We start from the raw sequence: 14298 nt of genomic DNA on the forward strand, positions 1-14298 counted from the left end.
GGCCACAAAAAAAAATTTAACAGGTTAGTCAACAAACCCATGTTACATTATGAAGAGGTGTTGTATATTTTCAGATAATAATGTTGATATTGAAAATTCCTGGGTGAAACTTTGAAATATGTGCACCTACTGCATAATCATGCAAAGATTTCCTGGAAAAATTATACTTTATAATTAACGGCCTTATAAGATCTTATCAGTATCAATATATTGAAGTAATGTCCCAAGAAAATTATTGCTTCTTGAGCTTTACTGTATAGAAATTGTATTTTTTCGCATAGTTTGCCCAAGAAAACCTCACTGTAACACCATACTTTAAAATATGAAAATTCAATCTTTAATTTTAATTTTATTAGAGCATTTTGAAATTGCATTGAATAACCCATGTGACCATCAAATTTGCAAAAATGTAGCGTGTCCCTTATGCAGTTTTTTCAAAAAAACCTTTCGTTGGCCAAAGTCGACCATAAATGATGCAATTATTTCAATTTTAAGGGATCCCAGATAAATTAAAATATTATTTAAACTGCCTGGAAGAAATAATTAATGACAATTTAAAATCACCCCATATTAATACTGCCGCCTTTTAATTAAAACCCTCTTAAAGACATACAATAGAAAAAATTGTTCGTTTATGCATCCATTACTTAACCATTAAACAACCCTTGTTCGTTTTCAAGTGGTGGCGCAATCGTATGAAGTAGAGGCGGATAACGAGTACGTAATCCGTGGCAACGCCGCAATCATGAAATGCGAAATCCCGTCTTTCGTATCTGATTTTGTCACGGTGGAAAACTGGCAAGACACTCAAGGCAATACGTTCCTTTTGGGAGAAAACTACGGTAAAATTGTAGAGAAAGAGTTTTTAAAAACCACGTTCCAGTATGTTCAAAACCTTGATAATTCTGTTTGATCTTGCCGCAAGGCGGTAACATCAAAGCGAAAAATTACCGAAAAAGCCATTTGGACTTGTAAATATTTATTGGCTGTTAATATTATTTTTAGTGGTGCAACAGTTTTACAACAGTAGAGTGATCGACGAATACGTGCTAAAAGGCAACACCGGAATATTAAAATGTCTCGTGCCGAGTTTCGTGAGCGATTTTGTCCAAATTGTGTCTTGGGTCGCGGATGATGGTACGACTTACGATTACGAGACCAGCAGCAGAAATTTCAATTCTGGTAAATTCCAAATCCAGGATATTCCAGGAGTTCACAGTTACCAAAACCTTTTAGTTAAAAATGAAACCGATTTTAATAGAACGGTTGGTTAATGAAAAGTAGGGTGTGAACGCGAGCCAAATGTAAACATTATTAGACAACGAGTGTGGATTCCTTGTTAATTGGAGCTTTGGTAAAACCGATTTTAGCTCTGCTTATTCTGCTATAGATGAGTGGTTTAATCTCCTTTTTTTGTCATGTGATATGTCTCAAATTTGAGAATTCCATGAGGGTTAGAAAACAATTTCCAGGCTTTTGAATTTTTTCTCTTAATTTTGACTCAACTGCCTGGAACTAATTTAATTTCGAGGTTGGCCGTTAATTGGAGAATCTTTAAATGTTTCTTCCAGGCAATTGAAATATTTTTCTAAAAATGATAAATTAAAACAAAAACATTTCAAATACCTGGAATAGAGAAATTATTTGTAGAATTTCTCAAGTCACTTGTATATTGTTGCCTGGAAGAAATAAATAACTTAAACTGATAGGAAAATCCTTATTTTTCTATTCCAGGCAGTTCGAATCTCCGCATACATGTTTCGTTAACGATACATCCTCAAGAAATATTTACTTATTCTCAAAACACAATTGTTTTTTTCTTTAGTGGTGAAACAGTTCTATGAAACACGTGTAACTGACGAGTTCGTACTGAAAGGAAACACCGGAATTTTGAAGTGTATTGTACCAAGTTTCGTGACCGATTTTGTGCAGATCGAAGGTTGGATCGCTGACGACGGGAGCGACACCTATATATACAATTCCAAAGAGAAACCCAACGAAATGGGTATATAAATTAACTATTAATGAACAAGAAAAATTACAAGGGTTTGACAATGGGAAGATTAAAGGATATTAATTATTCGGGAAAATGGCCTGTGCTTATTATAGATCAAAATGACTACTATTTTATAAACAAATTTCTACTAGTGAGCTTCCAAATATGCATAATTTAGTTGGATATTATAATTTTTTTGGTTAATAAATATTTTAGCTAGAAAGTTAAAATTTTCTGGAGCTATACCCTAGGGAATGATAAGTGGGTAAATGGGCAGTGTCTTACTGCCTATTTACCCTGAAAGTTTCAGATATTTAGGTCCCATCAGTAAAAAATTATTTAAGCTTAAACACCAACTAGTACATAATTTAGTTCGACATTATTGTTTTTTTTTGGCATAAAACTACTTAAGCTACAAAATCGAGAAATTTTCTGGAATAATGCCTCGAGGTACCTCCTACGTACCCTAAAAGTTTCAGATTTTTAGGTCCCATCAGTAAAAAGTTATTTAGGCTTAAACACTGACTAGTGCAAAATTTAATTCGACATTATTGTAATTTTTTTGGCATAAAACTACTTAAGCTACAAAATCGAAATTTTCTGGAATAATGCCTCTAGGTACCTCCTATGTACCCTAAAAGTTTCAGATTTTTAGGTTCCATCAGTAAAAAGTTATTTAGGCTTAAACACCGACTAGTGCGTAATTTAATTCGACATTATTGTAATTTTTTTTGGCATAAAACTACTTAAGTTACAAAATCGAAATTTTCTGGAATAATGCCTCGAGGTACCTCCTATGTACCCTAAAAGTTTTAGATTTTTAGGTCCCATCAGTAAATAGTTATTTAGGCTTAAACACTGACTAGTGCAAAATTTAATTTGACATTATTGTAATTTTTTTGGCATAAAACTACTTAAGCTACAAAATCGAAATTTTCTGAAATAATGCCCCGAGGTACCTCCTATGTACCCTAAAAGTTTCAGATTTTTAGGTTCTATCAGTAAAAAGTTATTTAGGCTTAAACACTGACTAGTGCAAAATTTAATTCGACATTATTGTAATTTTTTTGGCATAAAACTACTTAAGGTACAAAATCGAAATTTTCTGGAATAATGCCTCAAAGTACCTCCTATATACCCTAAAAGTTTCAGATTTTTAGGTCCCATCAGTAAAAAGTTAATTAGGCTTAAACACTGACTAGTGCAAAATTTAATTTGACATTATTGTAATTTTTTTGGCATAAAACTACTTAAGGTACAAAATCGAAATTTTCTGGAATAATGCCTCGAGGTACCTCCTATGTACCCTAAAAGTTTTAGATTTTTAGGTCACATCAGTAAAAAGTTATTTAGGCTTAAACACCGACTAGTGCAAAATTTAATTCGACATTATTGTAATTTTGTTGGCATAAAACTACTTAAGCTACAAAATCTAAATTTTCTAGAATAATGCCTTAAAGTATCTCCTATGTACCCTAAAAGTTTCAGATTTTTAGGTCCCATCAGTAAAAAGTTAATTAGGCTTAAACACTGACTAGTGCGTAATTTAATTCGACATTATTGTAATTTTTTTGGCATAAAACTACTTAAGCTACAAAATCGAAATTTTCTGGAATAATGCCTCGAGGTACCTCCTATGTACCCTAAAAGTTTCAGATTTTTAGGTCTCATTAGTAAAAAGTTATTTAGGCTTAAACACCGACTAGTGCGTAATTTAATTCGACATTATTGTAATTTTTTTGGCATAAAACTACTTAAGCTACAAAATCGAAATTTTCTGGAATAATGCCTCGAGGTACCTCCTATGTACCCTAAAAGTTTTAGATTTTTAGGTCCCATCAGTAAATAGTTATTTAGGCTTAAACACTGACTAGTGCAAAATTTAATTCGACATTATTGTAATTTTTTTGGCATAAAACTACTTAAGCTACAAAATCGAAATTTTCTGGAATAATGCCTCGAGGTACCTCCTATGTACCCTAAAAGTTTCAGATTTTTAGGTCTCATTAGTAAAAAGTTATTTAGGCTTAAACACCGACTAGTGCGTAATTTAATTCGACATTATTGTAATTTTTTTGGCATAAAACTACTTAAGCTACAAAATCGAAATTTTCTGGAATAATGCCTCGAGGTACCTCCTATGTACCCTAAAAGTTTTAGATTTTTAGGTCCCATCAGTAAAAAGTTATTTAGGCTTAAACACCGACTAGTGCAAAATTTAATTCGACATTATTGTAATTTTTTTGGCATAAAACTACTTAAGCTACAAAATTGAAACTTTTTGGAATAATGCTCCAAGATACTGCCTATTTACCTTGAAAGTTTCAGATTTTTAGGTCCCATCAGTAAAAAGTTATTTAGGCTTAAACACCGACTAGCGCGTAATTTAATTCGACATTATTGTAATTTTTTTGGCATAAAACTACTTAAGCTACAAAATCGAAATTTTCTAGACCAATGCCCTAAGGTACCTCCTATTTACCCTGAAAGTTTAAGACTTTAAGGTTTCATCAGTAAAAATGTTATTTGACTTCAAGCATCCACTAATGCATAATTTAATCGGGTATGTTGAAATTTTCTGAAGTAATAAGGTCTCAATAGTCAAAAATGATGTGTGCCAAGGCAGAAGCTTAAATCAAAATAATTTACCAGTGTTTCATTTAATGCATAATTAAATTGGATATGATTCTTATTTTTCTTGACAAATAGCTAGTCCCTTGAAAGCTTCTTATTTTTAGATCTCATCAGTCAAAAGTTATGTGTACCAGGACAGAAATTACTTTTACATAATGTAGGAACCATTCAAGCTAAATTATATAGCTTAATATATACCCTAGGAACTTAAAAAGTTTCATATTTATAGGGCTCGCCAGTCAAAAGCGTTAATTTAGCGTTTTCTTACTTTCAGTTGTAAGCCAATACTATGAAGCCCAGGTATACGACGTCTTTGTTATAAAAGGAAACACAGCTGTTTTTAAATGCCAAATTCCGTCTTTTGTGTCCGATCACGTGGAGATCGTCTCTTGGCAAGACACCGCTAACAATAGGTTCTTACCACCATCTAACGAATATGGTACCTATAGGTTTAATAATGATTTTATTAAAGAAGGTTTTCAGTGTCCTCAACCTTTTTTTCTAAGCCAGTAGAGAGACGATACAAAATAAATAAATATTGCAGTGGCATACCAAAGAATAAACCCACCTGTTTCTGTAAATCATGTTTTGTGTAAACCTGCTATTTATACAGGTTTCTGATATGTTAATTTATTAAAATGTAGTTCAACTTTTCTTAGACAAGGCATAATTACATACATTTTAACGTTTTTGGACATATGGTGAAATCTAATCGAAAAAACCATATGCCCCCAGTAGTGGCTTTTGATTTTATGTGGACGACCTAAAAAACGCGAATTAATACGCTTTTTTTCCTTAAATTTGGCGACACGTTTGTCGTAATTGTTTCGGTTCATAGACCTTAAAACCGCGTCCCTTTTCCGCTTTTGGGGGAAGGTCGTTGATATTCATTGTCGCCCGTCGAAAACAATTAAAAATTTCGGCTTGTAACATCGTATAAAAGAATGCGGGTTTGAGTCATTTTTACGGAGGCACTTTAACCATCAACTAGTTTTATTAAAATTGAGGCTATTCTCTCCTCGATTTTCTTAATTTTGTTCACTCAAAAATCCTTGTTTTTCGAATACATATTCCACTTGCCCCCGCATATTTCAACGCTAACTCCTACTAAAACAAACTTTAAATTCAACGACCTCGTTCGCATGTTTACGTACGGCCAAATTTAATTTATAAAACCGATTTGGGCTAATTGACGTTATTGAGGGCGCGTCCACACACAATTGATCGTCGGCTCGGTACACCTCTTTGCCTTACAATAAGGTAAAAAAAAAATTAATTACAGGAATTTGGAATATGTGAATTTATTCATAATTTTTTTAGAGCAGTATATGTTTGGTGATAAGGTTATCATTGGAATTTCGAAAAGGCCAAGAGGTGCCATCATAGTTTAAACTAGAGAACAGTTATAGATGCTACTCGAGTTATTGTGAAAATTTTGACATTTATTATGTTTAAATAGGAAAAATCTCAGAGGTTTTCAGAAGTCACTTTAGAACCCTTTAATTTCTTGAAAAATACAACTCATTTAAACGCACCTCAACATCGAAGTTACCCACTGGTCAAACAAAGAAAACACTATTTTACGTTATAAATAAACCCTATTTGGTGACGTTTATAAATAAATAAAATTAATATTGTTGTAATGTTGACTGCCTTGTACGCACTTCCTTCCAAGGGAAACGTTTCACCTGTTCTGAATATTAACCGAAATTATTATTTAACGTTTTGTCCGTTTGAATTATCTTCAAACTTATCATTACACCTGTCATTGAAGAATTCAAAACATTTTAAATTCTCTATGTAAACTTAATTTACTTATATTTTACGAGCACCAATGAATTTAAAAACAATTGGCACTTCATTATTTAAGATAATGAACGGAATAAAGTTGCACATACTGTAGCACTTAAATTAGACTATGGTGGTCATTTATAAACTTAAGGACGTCAGAGATCAGCGTAATAAGTGGACGTTTGACTACGGCAGTTATAGATGTGGTCCAATAACAAAAACCTACTGAAACTTCTCAACTGTCAAGACAAACAAGACTTGCTTACGATTATCAATAAAAAAAAAAGACACGAAAGGAACTTTGGGGGGTATGACCTATGGGGATGTTTGTCTAGTCGAGCCAAATCGGCAAGAAATTCGATGGAAAGTTCAGTTTACATTGAAAGTCGTTTAGGAAGTAGAAGGAAATACTTTGGGTGGGCTTAAAAGCAATAAAGTTCGTCCTAAGGGTGTATAATATTATCGATAGCTTGTTTAGAATTGAAATTGAGTCAATATTGACCGAACTTTTTCTCCGTCTGTTTCAGTGGTTTCTCAGGCCTACACCGCGAACGTAATGGACGAAAGTGTCCTGAAAGGCAACACCGCCATTTTAAAATGTCATATTCCCAGTTTCGTGTCGGATTTTGTGTCGGTGACGTCATGGGTTCAGGATGATGGCCACGAAATCTTAGCCGATGACGACCATTACGGTGCGTGCTCTTTAATTTTAATAAATTCTCATTTAGTTGTTAAGAAAAAATGCTCAATGGAATTCCCTATATTCCGCACTCACCATATAAACAACAAAAGCCAATTTAACTAAAGTTCCTTTGCTCGATAAATCTATTAACAGCTTAGAACCAGATGTTAAGACGCGTTTTGATTTATCACAGGCGGCCATTTACGACGGATGTAATATATTATTTTATTTAAAAGAGATCACATTCTTATACTCCTAAGCCGGTACATCTGCGAATTATTTCGGAATAAGAGCATTAAGGCCCCTTGATAGAGCAAACATTTCTTTGCTTATTATATATCGTTTGTAAACTTTACGTGATCACTGTGCCCATCTATCTACACATTGATAATATCTTAAAGAAGTAAGAGCTCTTCCATATTGAATAGTCTAATAACTGGAACGTTTAAGTGGAACAAAGAATCTGTAGTGTGTCAGATAAGGCAATTAAACCGTCTGGAAATCTGAGTAGACAAAAAATTAGTTGGCAACGCTTGTTGGTGACTGGTTTATTCCTTTGAAATTTGAATATTTTTTTTTGAATGGTTCGTGGCTACTGGTTTACAATAATTGTCAAAAATTCACTCAAAAAAAGGTTTTGGACATCTGGAACTCCTGTTAATTCCTGAACAACCGTATATCTTTCCCTTGTCAAACTCTTGTAGAGATTAGATGCGCAGAACCTTCAGTATTGTCATATAAACTTATTTCACTTTATTCAATATAAACTGAAGATTCTGCCATTAAAATGTAGATAGTGTTAATGTAGTTTTAGTGCTTTAACACTTTTATTTGGAATTTTGTTATAATTTCGAATAAAAGGGATTGACCAGTGCCAAGTTTTTAACCAATTTTACTAAGTACAACTCTGGCGTTTATGTTTGTAGAGACAGCTGACGTATGACGTATTGATCATGCGTCGAATGACTTTTGGCAGATCAGGACTGAGGAGATATTTGTTTGATATTTAAGATATTTCCATTTTATGTACAAAAGCGTAAATTATTTTAGTAGTAGTAGTTTAAAAAATTAAGTAATAAAAATCATTCAATTATTTTAAATTATCTCAAGTACAACTCTGATTTTTGTGTCTTTGACAGTTAATGACGTTTAATGCATTTATCAACTGTCAATGTTATTGAATAACTAGGGCCGGACCGAAGAGACATTTTTAATCAAAAACCTTTTTTTGTGTAAATGAAAAATCAAATTATCTCAAATATTTGTTCAGACCAATGTTAGAAGTCATTCAACGACATTGACGCATAACCAATGCATCAAACGTCAATTGTCAAAAATATGAACGTCAAAGTTGTCGCCTGTCAGAAGTCAATCAATTGACAGATCAAACGTCAGTTGTCAATTCTACTAATTTTTCTTGCATTTGATGCATTGCTTATGCGTCAATGTGGTTGAATGACTTTTAGCATTGGTCTGAACAGATATTTGATTTTTCATTTACACAAAAAACATTTTTCAGTTTCAATTTAATTTTTAAAAAAGAATGATTTCATTATTAGCATATTTCATTTAGCCTATTCTAAGTACATCTCTGACTTTTAGGTTCTTGACTACTACTGACATTGAATGCATTGATTATCTGGCAATTGAGGACATATTTTGAAATAATTTTTTTTTAAATTCCTTTAGAAACAACTAATTAAGAAAATTATTTTTGATTTATAATATTAGTACAATTCTATCGTTGACACTCTAGACAACTGTCGTTTAACACATTGATTATCTGTCAATGTCACTGATTGACTTTTTACAGGTGACACTATAAATTAGAGCCGGATTGAGGACATATTTTGAAATAATTTTTTTTTAATTCCTTTAAAAACAACTAATTAAGAAAATTATTTTTAATTTATAATATTAGTACAATTCTATCGTTGACACTCTAGACAACTATCGTTTAACACATTGATTATCTGTCAATGTCACTGATTGACTTTACAGGTGACACTATAAATAAGAGCCGGATTAAGGACATATTTTCAAATATTTTTTTTTTAATTCCTTTAAAAACAACTAATTAAGAAAATTATTTTTTATTTATAATATTAGTTCAATTCTATCGTTGACACACTTGACAACTGACGTTTAATACATTGAATATCTGTCAATGTCACTGATTGACTTTACAGGTGACACTATAAATAAGAGCCGGATTAAGGACATATTTTCAAATAATTTTTTTTTAATTCCTTTAAAAACAACTAATTAAGAAAATTATTTTTTATTTATAATATTAGTTTAATTCTATCGTTGACACACTTGACAACTGACGTTTAATACATTGAATATCTGTCAATGTCACTGATTGACTTTTACAGGTGGCACTATAAATAAGAGCCGGATTGAGGACATATTTTGAAATAATTTTTTTTTAATTCCTTTAAAAACAACTAATTAAGAAAATTATTTTTTATTTATAATATTAGTTCAATTCTATCGTTGACACACTTAACAACTGACGTTTAATACATTGAATATCTGTCAATGTCACTGATTGACTTTACAGGTGACACTATAAATAAGAGCCGGATTAAGGACATATTTTCAAATAATTTTTTTTTAATTCCTTTAAAAACAACTAATTAAGAAAATTATTTTTTATTTATAATATTAGTTCAATTCTATCGTTGACACACTTGACAACTGACGTTTAATACATTGAATATCTGTCAATGTCACTGATTGACTTTACAGGTGACACTATAAATAAGAGCCGGATTAAGGACATATTTTCAAATAATTTTTTTTTAATTCCTTTAAAAACAACTAATTAAGAAAATTATTTTTTATTTATAATATTAGTTCAATTCTATCGTTGACACACTTGACAACTGACGTTTAATACATTGAATATCTGTCAGTGTCACTGATTGACTTTACAGGTGACACTATAAATAAGAGCCGGATTAAGGACACATTTTCAAATAATTTTTTTTTAATTCCTTTAAAAACAACTAATTAAGAAAATTATTTTTTATTTATAATATTAGTACAATTCTATCGTTGACACTCTAGACAACTGTCGTTTAACATATTGATTATCTGTCAATGTCACTGATTGACTTTTACAGGTGACACTATAAATAAGAGCCGGATTAAGGACACATTTTCGAATAATTTTTTTTTAATTCCTTTAAAAACAATTAAATTAAGAAAATTATTTTTTATTTATAATATTAGTTCATTCTATCGTTGACACACTTGACAACTGACGTTTAATACATTGAATATCTGTCAATGTCACTGATTGACTTTACAGGTGACACTATAAATAAGAGCCGGATTAAGGACATATTTTCAAATAATTTTTTTTTAATTCCTTTAAAAACAACTAATTAAGAAAATTATTTTTTATTTATAATATTAGTTCAATTCTATCGTTGTCACACTTGACAACTGACGTTTAATACATTGAATATCTGTCAATGTCACTGATTGACTTTTACAGGTGACACTATGAATAAGAGTCGGATTAAGGACATATTTTCAAATAATTTTTTTTTAAATAATTTTACAACAACTAATTAAAATAAAAAAAATTATTTTAAATATTAGTACAATTTTATCGTTGAAACACTTGACAACTGACGTTTAATACATTGATTATCTGTCAATGTCACTGTTTGACTTTTTACAGGTGACACTATAAATAAGAGCCGGATTGAGGATATATTTTGAAATAATTTTTTTTTATTAATTTAAAAACAACTAATTAAAATTTCCATTTAAAATATTAGTTTAATTCTATCGTTGATACTCTTGACAACTGACGTTTAATACGTTGATTATCTGTCAATGTCACTGATTGATTTCTGACAGGTGACACTGTAATTAGAGCCGGACTAAGGAGATATCTTGACGTATTTTTCCTTTTTCAATTAAAACAACTAAAACATTTTAAATATTTCTTTTTTGTGAAATCTCATCATCTCTCAATGCCACTAATTGGCATTAGAATCAGGCCAGGACTGAGAAGAACAATAAAGATAATTTTTATTAAATAAAATTGGTTACTAATTTGGTATTTTTGAAGTAAACCAGCATGAAAAGACCTTTCCTTTCATGACCGTATTGAGTCGTAAACACTTTTCAATTTATTTACCTTTAACGTGCGAGAATTGAAAGTCCTTGTCGATTTTAAAACCCGGCAGCTTGTCAATGGGGCACGTAAGATGACATGTTTACGAGCGTTTTATTTTTACTTTGGAAATTTAGGAGGGTACCGCCTTAAGTCTTACCGATAACGTTAACTGTTGATTTAAAGTGATTAAATGTCTAATATTTAAATACGAAAAAATCACAAGAACTAACGCCCTAATTCGGCCATGAAATGGAATTTAGCCAAGTAAGTTTTCAATTTTTAAAGGCGCCACATCTTAAACTAAATTTTCATATTTAAAGAACTAAATAAAAATTAAATATCCTAATTAAGACACAAGTTAGTACTTCCGGTAATTAAAGCAGCTGCAGTGTGAATTTTTTGATGTGGCGTCACGGTGCGGTAATTCGAAAATTAATTTTTTTAATTTAACTCCCTGTAGATAGCAAGTACTTGGTCTTACCATCTGGAGAACTTCATATTCGTGACGTAGGCCCTGAAGATGGATACAAATCTTACCAGTGTCGTACGAAACATCGTCTTACCGGAGAAACCCGACTTAGTGCCACTAAGGGCCGATTGGTAATTACTGGTAAGTCATTTTTTTTTTTAAATATTTGTTAGGGGTTGAAGTAAGTCGTTTTTATATATGATTTAAACTGTTTTAATCATTATTAGTAATTAATTATGTAAAGACGGCTTACTCATTAAATAATGTGCAAATCTCATTTTATTTCCATCGCAGATATTCCAGTTTAAGATAACGTTGTGATAAATAAAGTTTTGCGATGCGGGCAAAATTAAAATCGGATTTGCAAATTAATTTAATTTTCTCACATTCGTAACGATTTCCCAGAAGCTCATAAACGGCCATTCAGCTTTGGTTTTATCATGTTCAGCTCAAATCGGTTTTACAATACTTATCAGAGAGTTTTAGCATATAACGTTCTTATATAAAGGGTGTCAGTTTTTATTAAAATTCACAATTAAATACATAAATTATTTATGTATCTACTTACTTTACTTTATGTATGTTATTAATCTTCTAACTTGTAAATGTGTATATGATTTTTTTTAAATTTTAATCCTGTTGACTCTTCAAATAATTCTAGTAATTTTTTTAAATTTTGCAAACAAACTTTGATCTCTGCCGTCAATGTCACCGATGATATTATTGTCAAGACTGGACTGAAAAGTTAAATGAAAAAATATTTGGTAAAAAAAACACGAATTCAATGCTAAACCTCTCTGTTATCTTCTTCATGAATGGCCAGTATGAGTTTCTTAATGGTTACGAGTAATTTATTAATTCATAACATTGATTGATTGCTGCCTACAGTAGCTATACTTGAACCTTTTTTATTCCCACGAATTTAAGTGATTTTCATACGATCAGCAAAAATTATTTGAAGTTGACTACTGTACGCAATAAGAAAAAGATCCCTTAAAAACATCTAATAATTTTTTTTAAAAATAAGATTTATAAATAAACCATTTTAAGGGATCTTATCAAGGCTTCAATTTCTAACCGCTAGAACCTGAAGACTTTAAAAAACTTTAATAAACCATTGTCGTGATGCTTTATTAAAGTTTCTTTATAAAATTTACCTGAATGTTGGGATAGGGTACCCTTGCTTCACTTGGACACTTTAAAAAAAAAACAAAAATTAAAAATTATCCTTTTATCCTTTTTTCCCTAAAAGTCCCTTTCTTCCGATGGAATCTGTAAAACTGGGTACCCTTGCCCAGAGGACCTAAATGATCGCAATGCACCCAAGGTAAGTCATTTTCATGTTGGATTTTTTCAATCTCTTCTAGAACCGGTAGGAACAGTTGGTCCAAGGTTCCCTCTGGAATTGCGGAAAGAGTATTTTTACCGTGCAAATGGCACTCTTAATATGCTATGCCCTGCTCAGGGATTTCCGGTCGTTAAAACAAGGTACTTTTTGTTCGATAAATATATATTTTAATTTACTGGATAATAGTTAATACGAAACAATCTTGGAGCGCACATAGATAAGAAAATGTTGATTTTTTTTATAAACTAGAGCTGGTTGATGCATACAGAATGCGATTTATCACAGTTTTCTTGTTTTGGAACTAAATAATAGTCGCAGGAGCTAAGATCTGGATTTTTTTTTTAAGGAAACTTGTTTTTCTTTGCCCTAATTTAGTCCAAAACATTATGAATTGTCTTGAAGTCATATGACAAGCATTAAGTCAATTAGATATTTGGGTCGAAGATGTGTTAGCACTTCCACATTTCATTGCTCTATTTACTGTTCAAATCATCTGAAAACTGAAATTTCTTATTAGCTCTGATCCTCCTCACGTAATCTGGTACCTGAACCTTTAGATCTAAATAATCCCTATCCCAACTTCAAGCCATAATATTCTCACTATCAACTGAACTTTCTTCTCAAGAACCAGTGGCTAGTGTGAAACCGAAATTCCCTACCCTGGACAACTCTAGAGGCTTTGATGGATACCAGGATCAAACCATTACCATTTTATGTCCCGCACAGGCGTTCCCTTCACCAGCATACAGGTAAATTCTCGCATCTGTTCAAGGAAATTCCCTTTTATAGAACCGGTGGCGAGTGTTCTGCCAAAATTTGGCACCACCGCCGACTCTACTAGCTTTAAAGGGTATCAAAATGAAAGCATCACCTTGCTGTGCCCCGCTCAAGCGTTTCCCGCCCCAACATACAGGTAAACAACCCCATCTAAGTCTGTACAATTCTGTTTAGAGCCTGTAGGCAGTGTGGCACCTAAAATTACTAAAGTACCCCCGATAGACGCGTACGGTCGAGGGACAGCCGTTGCTCTTTTATGTCCTGGACAAGCGTTTCCAAAGCCGGCTTATAGGTAAGCAAGGGTGCTTTATCCCATTATATCTACGGTGTGTCCCAGGATGAGCGAATTTATACGTAAAATTGACAAAAGATTTTGTAGTTGAAATTTGACCGTTTGGCATCCAGCCCTATTTGATTAAAAAATATACTTTAGCATATTTTAATTTTTTTAAAATCGAGC

The 14298-nt window shown here is 31.9% G+C and overlaps 1 protein-coding gene across 50 annotated transcripts in view; it reads left to right on the forward strand.

The window, feature by feature from the left end:
• Positions 1-14298, forward strand: part of LOC126742555 (cell adhesion molecule Dscam2) — an 88510-nt gene that overhangs the window by 15626 nt on the left and 58586 nt on the right. For 23 of the 50 annotated variants that reach the window (XM_050449219.1, XM_050449234.1, XM_050449225.1 and 20 more), the window contains exons 4-5: positions 1826-2005; positions 11705-11854. In XM_050449219.1, the coding sequence (XP_050305176.1) occupies positions 1826-2005; positions 11705-11854 (330 nt within the window). Of the gene's footprint in view, positions 1-680; positions 843-1825; positions 2006-6948; positions 7114-11704; positions 11855-13686; positions 13811-14012; positions 14131-14298 lie in introns of all 50 variants that reach the window. The other 27 variants (XM_050449253.1, XM_050449261.1, XM_050449241.1 and 24 more) reach the window with 6 other exon arrangements.

Source organism: Anthonomus grandis, chromosome 11, assembly GCF_022605725.1.
Source record: "Anthonomus grandis grandis chromosome 11, icAntGran1.3, whole genome shotgun sequence".
Lineage (NCBI taxonomy): Eukaryota > Metazoa > Arthropoda > Insecta > Coleoptera > Curculionidae > Anthonomus > Anthonomus grandis.